This window comes from Lupinus angustifolius, unplaced genomic scaffold (assembly GCF_001865875.1).
Source record: "Lupinus angustifolius cultivar Tanjil unplaced genomic scaffold, LupAngTanjil_v1.0 Scaffold_170_9, whole genome shotgun sequence".
NCBI lineage: Eukaryota > Viridiplantae > Streptophyta > Magnoliopsida > Fabales > Fabaceae > Lupinus > Lupinus angustifolius.
This window is the reverse complement of record NW_017726377.1, coordinates 1-15,510: the sequence shown is the minus strand read 5'-3', so window position 1 is coordinate 15,510 and position 15,510 is coordinate 1. Positions and strand designations below refer to the sequence as shown.

The 15,510-nt window shown below is 35.9% G+C and overlaps 2 protein-coding genes across 3 annotated transcripts; both read left to right on the top strand.

Moving 5' to 3' along the window:
- The first annotated feature begins 2,801 nt into the window (after positions 1–2,801).
- LOC109340425 (uncharacterized mitochondrial protein AtMg00810-like) lies at positions 2,802–3,155 on the top strand. Its single transcript, XM_019578114.1, has one exon. It carries the CDS (start codon positions 2,802–2,804, stop codon positions 3,153–3,155), a length of 354 nt encoding a protein of 117 aa, XP_019433659.1.
- Positions 3,156–6,989: 3,834 nt separating this feature from the next.
- LOC109340426 (UV-B-induced protein At3g17800, chloroplastic-like) lies at positions 6,990–10,712 on the top strand. Of its 2 annotated transcripts, XM_019578116.1 has the most exons (3): positions 6,990–7,149; positions 7,180–7,508; positions 9,705–10,712. In XM_019578116.1, exons 1-3 carry the CDS (start codon positions 7,099–7,101, stop codon positions 10,519–10,521), a joined length of 1,197 nt encoding a protein of 398 aa, XP_019433661.1. In that variant the 5' UTR covers positions 6,990–7,098; the 3' UTR covers positions 10,522–10,712. The 2 variants fall into 2 exon arrangements, with proteins under 2 accessions (XP_019433661.1, XP_019433660.1); XM_019578115.1 differs by having other exon boundaries at positions 6,990–7,508.
- The last annotated feature ends 4,798 nt before the right edge of the window (positions 10,713–15,510 follow it).

The following is a 15,510-nucleotide window of genomic DNA, read 5'->3' as shown; positions in this document are numbered from 1 at the left end:
AATAATGATCATGGACCCCTTACCCAACATGAGTAAGGTATTTGCCATGATCATCCAACAAGAAAGGCAGATATATGGGCAAGAGTTAGAATCTAAAGCCATGACAGTCTCAAATAATTGGAGAAAAGGAAACTACTCAGGAAGAGGTCAAGGCTCAGGAAGATCTTTTATACAGAATGGATCAGGGAGAGGAAATTCCAACACCTGAGGAAGAGGTTCATGGAGTAAAAGTTCAAACAGTGGAAAGTTCTGTACTCACTGCAAAAGGAATGGACATACAGTAGAGACATGTTACAAACTGCATGGATTCCCAGCTAACTTTGGAAAGAATGACCAAGTTCTCTCAGTAGTAAGCTCAAGAATGGAAGAACAGGGATTAGGACAACAAATAGATCAAAATAGCCACATCTATGGACTGAGCAAAAGCAATATCAAAGGTTAATAAACATGTTGAGTCAACCTAATGAAGGAACAAATAAACCAGACCAGAATGAACCAACCACTATCAATTCCAGTGTTCTTTCAGCGACATCTATCAATCATAATAATCAAACAGCAGGTAATCCTGATCACACAAACTCTTTTGTCAACTGGATACTAGACAATGGTGCTACAGACCACATAAGTTCTAGCTTAACCAATTTTTCCTCTTATAATGAAATAAAACCTGTTAGAGTAAGGCTACCTAATGGAAATCAAGTGATAGCCAACATATCTGGGACAGTATCACTTCTATCTAAGCTCTTGATTCACAATGTTCTATACCTGCCAAAATTTTCATGCAATTTAATATCTGTATCTAAACTGACCTTAAATTGCAAATATGTATTATCTTTTGATGCTAACTCTTGTGAAATCCAGGAGAAGAAGTCCTTGAGGATGATTGGTTCAGCTAAATCCCTTAATGGCCTATATGTCTTGAAAGTTTCTAATTGTTTGCATTATGTAAATTTTTCTGATTCTATAAATGACTCAAATATATGGCATTTTAGACTAGGACATGCATCATACAATTGTATGAATAAAGTAAAGAACATCTTTCCCTCTGTTTGCTATAATAAAGATTACATATGTGATGTTTGTCATCAAGCCAAACAAAAAAAATTACCTTTTCCTTTAAGTAAAACTCACTCTGCACATAGCCTAGAATTGATACACGTTGATATATGGGGGCCTTTCTCTGTGGCCTCGTCCAAGGACATAAATATTTCTTAACAATCATTGATGATTTTAGCAGATATAACTGGGTATACCTAATGAGGTCTAAGGCTGAGACCTCTGAAAGTTTACAAGACTTTATCATAATGATGGAAAACCAACTTGGCATTAGAGTTAAGATTGTTAGGAGTGACAATGGCCTAGAGTTTAACATGAAGTCCTTCTATGCTAATAAAGGTATTTTGCATCAAACCTCATGCACCTATACTCCCCAACAGAATGGAATAGTTGAGAGAAAACATCAACACCTTTTGAATGTAGCTAGAGCTCTGTTAATACAAAGCAAACTCCCTAAGATCTATTGGTCATTTGCTTTGAAGCATTCTGGTTATGTGATCAATATTTTGCCTACTTCTGTTATTAATGATAGAACTCCCTATGAAACTTTGTTCAAGAAACAGCCCAACATACACTTTCTCAAAGTTTTTGGATGTTTATGTTATGTTGGGATACACAACCACTCTAGGACAAATTTGATCCCAGGTCAAACAAATCCTTGTTCTTGGGATATAAGGAAGGAATAAAGGGATATGTTGTGCTCAACTTACACACTAAAGCCATAGAAGTCAATAGAAATGTCATCTTCTATGAAAGAATCTTCCCTTATGCCCCTCAAGATGTGCCCAACTCTGAGATACACAAGGAATCATGTGAGGACCCTTTGATCAATCCTCTCATCTATGATGACAATATTCATCATCCCTCGAAAATAGACACCACTTAGATAGCAGCAGTAAGGAGATAGATTATCAATCCCCTGAACAAACTAAAGATCATAACCTCAAAAGGAGTAGCAGGATAGGTAAAACTCCCTCCTACCTCCAAGACTATCATTGTGCCCTTCTCAATAAGACCAATCCCCCTACATCCCTTACTAAGTATCCCTTATCCTCCTACCTAAACTATGATAAGCTCGCACACACCTATAAAACCAGAATTCTATCTTTGACCACAAATATAGAGCCAAAGACATATTCTCAGGCCATTAAGTTCCCTCAATGCCAAGATGCCATTAATAAGGAATTGTCTGCCTTAGAACAGAACAACACCTGGATCATAACTAACCTCCTAAAAGATAAATCTGCCATAGGATGCAAATGGGTCTTTAAGATTAAGTATAAAGCTAATGGAAGTATTGAGAGACACAAAGCTAGGTTAGTTGCTAAGGGTTATAATCAAATTGAGGGAGTGGATTATCTTGAAACCTTCTCCCCTGTAGCCAAAATCTCCACTGTGAGACTTGTTTTAGCCTTAACAGCCATACATGATTGGCACATCAAGCAATTAGATGTGAACAATGCCTTTCGACATGGAGATTTGCATGAGCAAGTTTACATGATAATACCTCCTGGATTGAACAACACTCAAACTAATAAAGTCTGTAAACTTCAAAAATCCATATATGGCCTCAAGCAGGCCAGCAGGCAATGGTTTGCCAAACTCTCCAATTTTCTCATTAAAAATGGCTACCACAAATCTAGAGGTGACCACTCGTTATTCATCAAATGGTCTCCCAAAGGCTTAATTACTGCCATCCTGGTGTATGTGGATGATATCATCCTAACTGNAAAACTGGCATCTCTATGAACCAAAGAAGATATGCCTTAGAGATAATCTCCGATGCAGAAATGATTGGATGCAAACCATCCATTACCCCTATGATCCCTGGAGCCTACCTTCATCAAGATAGCAGCACCCCTTTTGATGATCCCTCTGCCTATAGAAGATTAATTGGAAGGTTAATCTACCTAACCAATACTAGACCTGATATAACCTTTTGTGTCAATCAGTTGGCCCAATTTATGGCCTGTCCTACCAGCTATCATCACACTGCTGCCATGAAAGTCCTTAGATATCTGAAGGCAACTCCTGCTCTTGGCTTATTCTTTCCTACTGACTCTATTATTCAGCTAAGAACATACAGTGACAGTGACTAGGCCTCATGCCTAGACACTAGGAGATCAGTTAGTGGATACTGCATCTACCTTGGTAAATCCTTGGTTTCTTGGAAATCCAAGAAGCAAAGAACTGTTCCTCGAAGTTCTTGTGAGGCTGAGTAAGCAAAGAACTGTTTCTCGAAGTTCTTGTGAGGCTGAGTACAGGGCCTTAGCCTTAACAACTTGTGAGATTACTTGGCTCAATTATATTCTTGAAGATTTACAATATAACTACTCTATGCCTACTTTGCTTTATTGTGATAATCAGTCTGCTATTTATCTTGCTTCTAACCCTGTTTTTCATGAAAGGACTAAGCATATTGAGATAGATTGCCATACAATTAGGAAGAAATGCAGCCAAGGTTTGATTAAACTTCTGTCTGTTCCTACTCACCTACAACTTGCTGATGCATTAACAAAGGCTTTAGGACCAGCTATATATAAATACATACACACCAAGTTGGGTCTCCTAAGCATATGTGCCCCAAAAATTAAATAATACTCATGATCTCAATTCTCCTCTTGATCACACCACTAACCAAATTATGAGCAATTTGCATAAGCATGATGATGCCTTGATAGCCAGGATAAATAATGTTGCTGCCAAGACCAAACAAGTGTTGTCCATAATCAAAATTGAAGAACCATCACACTTAACCAAATCATATCAGATGCACCAAGCCAAGGCGCATCAGTGCCACGCCCAGGTGCATCAGCACGCCCAGGTGCATCAGTCCCACGCCTAGGTGCATCAGCGCCACGCCCAGGCGCACCAAGTGCATCAGCACCAACCTAAGGCGCATCAGGCCTGCCAGGACCAGAGCAAGGCGCACCAGAGCAATGCCCAACAGATGCACCAACACCTAGACAGGACGCACTAGATCAATTCTGGCTTGGACACACATCAGGCTTCTCAAGCCTACCATGAAGGCAGAGCCATTCAAGGCACTCATCAAACTCAAATCAAGACCAATCATAAGACCAATCATTACATCCCAAGAAGAATCAAAGGCTTAAGATTAATGGTCTTTCCTTTACTTGCAGCCCAAGTTATCACTATTTTAGTAATTTTTGTCATATGTAACACGTGCTAATTTGTTAGTTTAAGTAGTTAGGCAAGTTTGTTATTCTGTTTTTCATTTTCCCTTGCCTATAAATTCAGAGTTTCATCTTTGTTAATTAATTCAAGCTTTTCTAATAAAGATCAAGAAGTTTTTCCTTATTGTCTTGTTATTCAAGAACTTGTCTATCAAGAAGAAGTTCTGTTTTTCATTCTTCGTTTCATCCTTTCTTTGAAAGGTTGTGTGTTCAATTTCTAAGAGCAGCACTTGTTAGGAGAGACAACCATGAACCTCGAAATGATTAATTATTTACCAAAAAAGTGAAGGAATATCCTTGTTAGTGCAAAATAAAAAACTACGAGACAAAAGAAATAAGGATTTAATATTCATAGATTGTAATATAATATATTTTTACATTATCAATATATCATTCACATTTTAATTATTATTGACTTTTAAAGAAAATCAATATCTACCCACAACATCCTCCCAACTAAGACACACAAACAAGATACCCATATGACTAAGGAAGACTTAAGAAAGAATAAGTGGATCGAAATCCAATTGTGATATTTTCTCTTTTAATTAAATCATCCAGATTTAAAACATTTGTTGTATACCAAGAAAAAACTTAACAATCCACCTTGGAAGACGAGAAGACATGTCACATATATATATAGGATGAGGATTACCTGTCATAGATGGTGTCTCATTCTTTGTTCTAAACCAGTTACATATTAATACATAGATAAAATAAAAATTTAAAAGCAAAAAGTAATAAAATGGAACATTGTGATTGACTTAAAATATGAAATGAGATATTATTTGGAAAATGTGATTTCCATGAGGTATATATGGACTAATGTCAGTGCCATGCTATTGACCTTTGATGCCAAGTCTCGTCCTAGATGACTTAATGCTGGTAACTTGCCTTATTCAAAAATCATCTATATCCTTTGAAATTTTTAAGTGAGATTAATTTTTTATATTGATTAATAAGTAGTAAATACCCATTGGGTCTATCAAGTTTCCAGTGGGAAGTCCCATACAAATTTAAATTATCATTTTACTCCTCAATTTTTAAAACTTAGATTCATATTAGTTCATATGATAATCACATTTGTTAATATTCACAGCAGTTATGTGAGTTGTGACACCTTAACTACATATGTGACCATACAATAGAGTAGGGTTTAAATAATATAATAAAACATTTTTATCCTTTTATATATATAATGGAATAATATTTTTGTCATTGATGGAGAGGAACCTTATTCAGATTTTACAAGTTTTGTTGTAGAGTACTCCTTAAGTTCACTTATTTTTTTACACGTGTCTTATTTCCTTTCATTCAACAAGTTTTCAATTAAAAATATAATGAGACACTTTATTGTTTTTGTTATATTCTTTATTCTTAACCAAAAATATATTAATCTAGTGATATAAGGTCATGCTAGATCCTTAAAATTATCAAAATATCAAATGTTCAATTATGGGGAGTGACACTTATTGGGAGAGGCGGACAACCAAACACTCCGAAAGAAATTAGTTCATTACCCAAAAGGATGAGGAGATACCCTTGGTAGTACCTAGAAAAAATATCATTTATTATTCATATGTTGTATTTTATTAAAAGATAGAGAAAAATATGTATGCGCATACAATATAAGAGTTTTTATACTATTTGCTGCATTATATACCATTCATTTTCAAACATTATTGACTTTTAAATAAACATAAAGGATGAGAAGATACTCATGGCAATACTAAAAAAATATCATTTATTTTTCATATGTTGTATTTTATTAAAAGATAGAGAAAAATATGTATGCACATATAATATAAGAATTTCTTATACTATCACTACATCATACATTATTCATTTTTAAATATTATTGACTTTTAAATAAACATAATATAATTAAATGGTGATGATACATTGTATGCATATAAATATCTATACCATTAGTGTAATGTATATATATATTATACTCTAATATATAGTTAGCTAATTCTATTATCCACTAGTTAGTTAGGAATAGATGTGATGCTTCACTTTAATTGGGTAAAATTACGACAATAATTTTATAACATTATGAAAATCATTAAAATATTAGATAAAAATTCTTTATAAATTTTATAAAACCATTAAAATTACTATGTCACATTTCCTTTTCTTTATTCATTTTTCTTATATCTTTTCCTTATATAAAAAATATGCCAGCTAAAATTAAGTGTTTACATAAACTTTGTTTAGCCTAAATGATTTAGTCAATATCTTTATTTATCCTTCACCTTTGGAATTCCGATCTTTGCATATTGGTCAACAAAGTGACTTTCTGAACCATTCGAGGCCAACCGAATGCATATAGACATAGGTTAGTAACATACATTCTCCTTTTCAAAACTTTTAATTTTTAAGATTAAGCACACACATTTAAAATTAATAAATAGTGTAAAAGTTGAATTAAATTTGACTAAAATATTCTCAAAAGTAGAGAAATATGTAGTTGAAAAAATGACTAATAGATAAATAGAAAATAAAACATAAGTCTACAATGAATTTATAAAAGAACAAAAGATTTAGAATAACTTTAAAATAGATTAAAAAAATATGAGATAAAGTAATATATATCTTATCAACTTATCATCTTAGAAGATCCAACTCAACTGATCAGTTATCTCCATTCCTTATCAAAGACCAAAACTGACCCTTAGTTCCTCAAAATTCTCGAACCCTATCCTAATTTTTTCTCAATCTGTTATATATCTTCAAATCTTCATCATAACTTCACAAAACCAAACCAAACAAAAACATCATAATTCTTTCACAGAACACAACATTAAGCAATAAATTATTTACATAATCACAACCCTGTTGAATGGAACACTGTGTCAACCATAGGAGTTTCACCATTTTCTCATTATCATCATCATCATCATCACAATCTCCATTCCTACTTTCATCTTTACCAAAACCCCACTTGAAATTTTCATCCTTTTTACCGAACAAACTTAATACTAGCCTTTGTTTCATCCTTAGGAACATACCCAATAGACCCTTTAATATCAAAGCCAGTGTAGGACCAAGCCACTGTGAGTTCAGTAGTCTCAACTCTCCCCTTGAACCAAGGTCCTTACTGGGGAAGTTTCTGACTGGTGTATTGCAGAACCACCCTCAGTTGTTTCATGTAGTTGTTAAGGAAGAATTGAAGTTATTGAGTGATGGTAGAGATGGTGCTGTTGCTCGAATGATGCTTACCCAAGACTCAGATGAAGGCATGCTTCACAGGTATGTGATCAAATTGTGGTGCTTTATTTTTTTTCCTAATTGTGATTTGTTCTTATGTAGGTGTTCTGGTTTATGGGTTCTATTGTGTCCTGCAATGTTTTAAATTGCTGTTGTAGTCTCAATTGTGCAGTAACGATTGCGGTTACTGCAATTATGGTCGTTCTCGGTGAAGTTTGAAACTTTATGAGTTTATGTTAATTAAAGAGCATGCGCATGTGTGTATTTAGTTCTGAGTTGTGATTAAATTTGTTTTTTTATTAAATATATGGCTTCAAGAGTACGTTTTGAAAGCAATTGAAATTGGGGGTGGAACCTTACCTGAAATTTCAGGGTGCAAATCTTATTTTGGGAAGAGCTTTAACTAATCACCATATGTATAATTGCGTGAGCAATTGGGGGTCGATCGGGGACAGATAGAAGTTGCATTGAAAGGTCCAAAATGTATTAGAATAAGACAAATGGTGTGATATAGGTACAATTTTATATAACCGGTGGTGAAAAAAATATTTACTATAAGAGTAATATTTATACAACTTTTTTTTCTGAGGGTGTGCACCCTCAAGTACAAGCGGCTTCCTATTGTGTAATAGAGTCTTGCGATGGTAATGTACGTAGCTTTACCTTCACAAGTAGAGAGATTGTTTTCAGGATTTGAATTCGTGACCTTTGATAAGGTCACTAAGCAGCTACTCTTCGGTTGCACAGAGACTCACCCTCTTTATAGTATTTTATTTGGAAGCACATGCATTTTCTTTTTATCTAACGATAAAGCTATGAATGTTTACCATTTAAGTAACTCACATTGAGGATGAAGAAGATTGTGCTGAATTTTCCTTTAAACTAGTAGAGGCCAGTAATACTGAATGCATAACAAAAGGAGAATAAACCTTCTTCTGATGCTTAACAGTTTGATTGCCCTTTACTAAGCCGTTGATCTTTTCCTTTTGATAAGAAGGAAAATTCATTATACAGAAAATAGCAAATTATTATACAACTAAAGTATGTATAGTATATTTCCTGAAACAGAGAAATCAAAACAAGAACGAAAAAGAACGAAGAGGGCATGCCAATCTCTATGAATATCTGTGGCGAGTGATGATAAAATCTTAAAAACTATCTTATCACAATATCACAAACAATAGTAAGAGTATAGAGATAGTATTAATGACCATCAATTACTCATCTTTGGATACACATAGGCCTTAGCAAAAAGACCTCAGAGATATTTCTACAGAAATTAAATCGAAATGTAACAAATAAGCGTCCTGTCCTAGAACCTGCACAATGCATAACACACATCTTGGTCAAGCTTAATGTGTTTCTAACCGTGACAAGTTGAAACAAAGAACTTGGGTCTATTATACAGTGTTTTTTCTCTCCCTGTCATGCCACTATCATGCAATGAGAGACTTGCTAAAATAATTTATTTCAAGCAACCATAACAAACTACACCTTCATGGAAATAGACAGCATTAAGGTTTTTCTGTATTACTATGTATAACAGCATTAAGGTTTTTCTTATATGGATTTGTATTATCAGTTATTTTGACTCTATCATAGAGATTCGACAAATTTTTACATTGACTATCGACTGTCTAACACAATCTTCCCCTTTTATCCGGGCTTAGGATCAACTATGTATAACATCAAACACACATAGGTAGTCATGTTTGATTCCAAATCCTAGCAGCATGATCAGAATTCTATCAAAATGTTACTCTCTGAGAAGTATAGAAATGGATAGGGCATTTTGTTTTCACTCCTTCATTTCCTTTTTTATTCTTTTATCATGTAGCTTTAAGACACTTAAACTCTCATATATGGATGAGTGATGTAGGATATCTTTTTATATATTCTCAATATTTGCTTGGGACAAGTATAAAACTAAAAATCAAAGATAATGTTAAAATATTAATTTTTTCGAATGGGCCTATTTCCAGTAGTGAAATTAAGACCCAACATGTCATGTATGATACTTTGATGCAAACATCCTTGGTTTCCTAATTTCGTGCTTTGAAAAACTTTGGTGTCTAAGAAGTTAGTTTACATTATTTGTAAGTTGATTGTTTTAGAATTTTCTATTGTATTGCAGGCGATACCTTCAATATGTGCTTGAATATGTAAAATGCATAATACTATATAATTGAGTTGTAGATATTCATTAACACATTTACTTGAAACATTAATGAATCTCAGGAGGATTGCACAAGTGAAAGAGAATGAGTGCCAGATTGCTATAGAAGATGTCATGCATTGTCTGATATTTCACAAGTTTTCTGAGATCAGAGTCCCTTTGGTTCCAAAGCTTTCTAGTTGCCTATATAATGGAAGGCTAGAGATATTGCCTTCTAAGGACTGGGAATTAGAGTCTATTCACAGCATGGAGGTTTTGGATATCATAAGAGAGCATGTCAGTACCGTAACGGGTTTGAGAGCAAATTCTAGTGTAAACGAGAGTTGGGCAACGACTAAAATTAGAAAATACTGGCTCGCACGAGTGTACGTCGCCTCCATATTATATGGTTATTTTTTGAAGTCAGCTTCATTGAGGTACCGCCTAGAACGAAGTCTATCTTCGGTTAACCATGATTTGCATCTCGATCATAGGACTGCCCTCTCACCGCTCTCATTTCATGACATGTGCTCTTCTAGATCGAAAGATGTGACGTTTGGCCACAAGAGTGACATGCAATCTTTATGGCAAGGTATAATCAAGCAGCAGGAAGAGGAAGTTGAAGATTTGAAATGTTACGTCACGGGCTTTCACTCGGGATCATTGCAGAGATTTGCCAAATTGAGATCTAAGGAGGCTGTGAAGTTGGTAGAGAGTTATAGTCATGCACTGTTTGGGAATTTGGAATCTGGTTTGGTGGAGAATGATGATATTATTTTGACTTCATTTTCTAGTCTAAAGAGGTTAGTCTTGGAAGCTATTGCTTTTGGATCTTTCCTTTGGGAGACAGAAGATTACATTGACAATGTGTATAAGCTTAAAGATCATGAAGCAGTTTAAAGGCACATGTTGCTAAACAAGTTCCTGCACTTTTCAGGAATTCTCTTTGTATATAAACTGAGTTGTTTTTAGCTTTTGAGTGTTGGCTAATTGTATAAATTTTAGTATAAAATGACTCAGAATAATGTATATATTAATGCTTAGATCCATATGTGAATATTGTGCAGCTTCTTATGGATTTGATATGTTTTGAGAAGAATATTCATAGGAGAAATAATGCTACTTGAATTGGAGACACTTTTACATGCATCACTTCACATCTACATAGTTTTCACTGTTTGGTCATAGTCATAGTAATGGGTCTCATTTTGTTTTTTGCAACTCGCACTTTGATTTTGTCACTTAGGTTGATATGAATGATGTGAGTTTTAAAGTGATGCGTGGCAAGTAATTTTCCCTTCTATTGGTTCATTTGCGCTTAATTGTGTAATCTATTTATGTTTGATGTTAGTATTAGGTAGGTAATGCTATTCTAAATTGTCTATTTACATATCTTGTTAACTAATCATTGACTTAAATTTTTTAAATAAAATTATCCTTGGTTACAAAAAGAAAATGAATGGATGATTGTGTTAAAATAGTAGGACCTATGTATGAATGAGAAAGAAAGGATGAACAAGAAAGAAGAAAGGAAAAAAAGAAAGAATAGAGAATCAAAGCCTCAATTGAAATGTAGCTATTCTCATTATTATCATTAAATTGAATGAATAAGAAGTGAGCCAATATGACTTATTTATACAAAAAAAACTTATAATATAAGTAACTAATACAAACCTAACTAGTTAATTCCTAACTTCCTAATCAACTATCATCTTCCAAAATATCCTCTAATATATCTTTAATATCCCCATCAAGCTGGTGAGTGAAATTTTTTACTCCAGCTTGGAATTGATTTGAATTAATTTGAAACAATAACAACACTTAATCATCCATGACAGAAGCTATATCATCAAATGCTTAACCATCTGTGATAGAAGCTATATTTTTGCTTAACCACCATGAACAAAAGCTAACAATCCAATGCTGAACTATCAATGACAAAAGTTATATCTGAGCTTAACCATCATGGACAGAAGCGAACCAACCATTGATGATGAAAGAGAGAGAACAGATCAAAATCTTGATCCTAATGAAATGCTTCAATGATGAATAAGAAAGAGGAATAATTGATGAAGAATAAGAAAAAGATGTAATCTTGTATAGGATAAATTGATCATGGTACTCCATTCTTGAAGAGTTTGAAGATATCAAGAAGCTAGCTTATGTACTTGAAAAGAATTCTAACCTGACTTGATGTAAGTGTACTTGGTAGAGTTGAGAATGCATGTCATGATGAGGTTCTTGCATGGTTATGTTGTGAATATTTCTTCTTCCTTTTTTTCTTGAGATGAAGAACATCAACCCAATTATGCATGGAATTATCAACACCTTTCTTTATGTATGGAACCATCATCACCTTGAACCTCTTCAAATGAAAATGATGAAATCAGAATCAATCGCAACATCAAGATCAAGCATCACAAAGAGAAGAAATGACAAGAATTCTGCACTGAGCAAATTTTGCACTAACCATCTTTTTGGACAGAAGCAAACCGATCATAATGGACGAAAGAGAGAAATGGGATAAACCTTAATCTTGATCCTTATATGTTATTTCAATGAGGAAAAAATACACACTAAAAATATTATTGTGTGTTTAATGAGAGAGATATACAAAATAGAGTATTAAGAAATAAGAGTAATTGGGATAATTGAGAAAGAAAAGAATATATATAGTGTTGTGCAATGACTCATATCTCTAGATAACAGCAATACAAGTTATGGGCTTGGGCTGATGTAAAGGGGTTGGGGTAGAGGGCTATATATATTGATGTTATGTAGAGCTAATGTACCTAATGTAACAAGGAGAAGAATAGTAAAACACTAATCCTTATTCTCTAATAATATATAGTGGTAGCCGCTCAACGCTCCCGGGGACGTAGGCACAATTGGCCGAACCTCGTTACCAAATCTCTTGTGTTATTCTCTTGTCTCTATACTCTTTACTATTTGATTGTTCGCTTGTTCCCAACAATTGGTATCAGATGGCTCTTAACCCAGGTGTCAAATTCGAGGTGGGGAAGTTCGATGGAACTGGTAATTTCGGATTGTGGCAAAGGAGGGTTAAGGATGTGTTGGCTCAACAAGGTCTATCAAAGGCGCTGCGTGAGAATAAACCAGAGGGTATGGATCAACTGGATTGGGAAGAGTTGAAGGAGAAGGCTGCGGGAACCATACGGCTCTGTCTATCAGATGAGGTGATGTATCATGTTATGGATCTGACATCACCAACAGAGGTGTGGGAGACATTAGAGAAGCGGTTCATGTCCAAGTCTCTAACAAATAAGCTGTATTTGAAACAGAGACTCTATGGCCTGAAGATGCAGGAAGGTGCTGATTTGCAACAACATCTCAACAGTTTTAATCAAGTATTCAATGACTTGCAGAAACTTGATGTGAAGGTTGATGATGAGGACAAAGCAATAATATTACTGTGTTCTTTGCCAAATTCCTATGAACACTTGGTGACAACATTGACGTACGTGAAAGACTCAATCAAACTGGATGAGATCACATTTGCACTTCTGTCCCACACTCAAAGAAGACAGAATGTAGGTGAAGGGTCTCAGGGTGATGGTCTGTATGTGAAAGGGAGCCAAGTGCGTGGGAGGAGACAAGGCAGAGGAGGTCATGCCAAAGGGAAAAGACCAACTTCCAGGGGCAGAACACCAGTAGAGTGCTACAAGTGCAAACAGACTGGGCATTATAAAAAGGATTGTCCCAATGAATGGAGTCCTAGCAAGCCGGTGGGGAAAGATGGGGTATCTACATCTGCAAATGTTGCACAGAAAGATGATTCTGGTTACAATAGTGAAGTTGATCTACTATCTGTATCATCAAATCATACTACAGATGAGTGGATACTTGACACTGGTTGTTCCCACCACATGACGCCTAACAGGGAATGGTTCACCACATACAGGGCAGGCAATTTTGGTTACGTGTATCTCAGAAATAATAAAGCATGTGAGATTATTGGTATGGGAGAACTCAGAATTGTGATGGATGATGGTGTAGTGAAGACGTTATGTGAGGTTAGGCACATACCAGATTTGAAGAAGAATTTGGTTTCTTTGGGGATATTGCATGCCAAAGGGTTCAACTATAGAGCTGATGGGGACAGTGATATTCTTCGAGTATGCAAAGGTGCTCTGACTGTGATGAAGGGTAAAAGGACTGCAGGGAACACTTACAAGTTGTTAGGGAGAACAGTTGTAGGTGGAGTTGCTGGAGTGGCTGAAGAGATCTCAATAGATTCAGACCATGGTGCTACAAAATTATGGCACATGCGTTTGGGACACATGAGTGTGCGTGGTATGACAGAACTATGCAAAAGAGGACTGTTGAGGGGAGTCAGCAAATGCAAGCTAGATTTGTGCAAGTATTGTGTGCTTGGGAAACAGACACGAGTTAGTTTCAAGGCTGGCTAACGCAGGACTCGAGGTATTCTAGATTATGTCCACACTGATGTATGGTGACCCACTCAGGAACCATCCCTAGGAGGTTCTAGGTATTTTGTTACTTTCGTTGATGACTTTTCTCGCAAGGTCTGGGTATATTTTCTGAAGCATAAGTCAGAAGTCTTTGCCAAGTTCAAGGTTTGGAAGGCAGAGGTAGAGAACCAGACTGGTAGGAAAATCAAATACATGAGGTCAGATAATGGCACAGAGTACAAAAACTCACAGTTTCAGAAATTCTGTGAGGAACATGGCATTCAGAGACACTTTTCAGTGAAGAAGACTCCTCAGCAGAATGGTGTTGCAGAGAGGATGAATAGAACTCTTACAGAGAGGGCCAGATGTATGAGACTGAATGCTGGACTTTCCAAAGGATTTTGGGCAGAGGCACTTAGTATGGCATGTTATGTCATCAATAGATCACCACGAGCTTCATTGGATGGTAAAGTTGCAGAAGAAGTATGGACAGGTAACCCAGTTAATTATAATATGTTACGCATATTTGGTTGTCCTGCTTATATACATGTACCCAGTGATGAACGATCGAAACTTGATCCTAAGTCAAAGAGGTGTATCTTCATTGGATATACCAAAGGTGTGAAGGGGTTCAAGTTCTGGGATCCAGTTTCCAGAAAGGTGGTGTTGAGCAGAGATGCAGTGTTTGATGAAGATTTCATGATGAAACAGTCAGTTTTGACAGAGGTGCCCATGCCAAATGGAGAGAATTTGGGTTCAAATATGATTCCACTGAGCAATGAAATGGTTCAGGTGAATAAAGGCAAGGAACCATGCACTAGTTCAAGTCAAGAACATGATGATTCTCAGGCAGAGAGTTCAGGTGTGCAGGAGTATCTACTTGCTAGAGACAGGGATAGACGTCCTATCAAACCTCCAGAGAGATATGGCTTTGAGGATATGGCTTCAGTTGCTCTCCATATCAGTTCAGGAGATCCATGTAGCTTTCAAGAGGCTATAAACAGCCAGGAGAAAGAACAATGGATGGGTGCCATGATGGAGGAGATGGAGTCTTTACAGAAGAACCAAACTTGGGAGCTTGTTCCATTGCCCCCAGACAAGCGTGCAGTTGGGTGCAAGTGGGTGTACAAGAGGAAGCCAGCAGTATCAGAAAAAGAAGGGGAAAAATTCAAGGCTCGTCTTGTAGCAAAAGGGTATCCTCATCCTATCCTCATCCTCATGCTCGTCCTCATCCTATCCTCGTCCTCTTCCTCACCCTCATCCTACTCCTCATCCTATCCTTATCCTCATCCTCATTGTATCCTCATTCTCGTCCTCATCATATCCTCATCCTTATCCTCATCTTAGGCTCATTCTCATTCTCGTCCTCATCCTATCCTCTTCCTCATCCTCATCCTCATCCTCATCCTCATCCTCATCCTCATCCTCATCCTCATCCTCCTCCTCATCCTGTCCT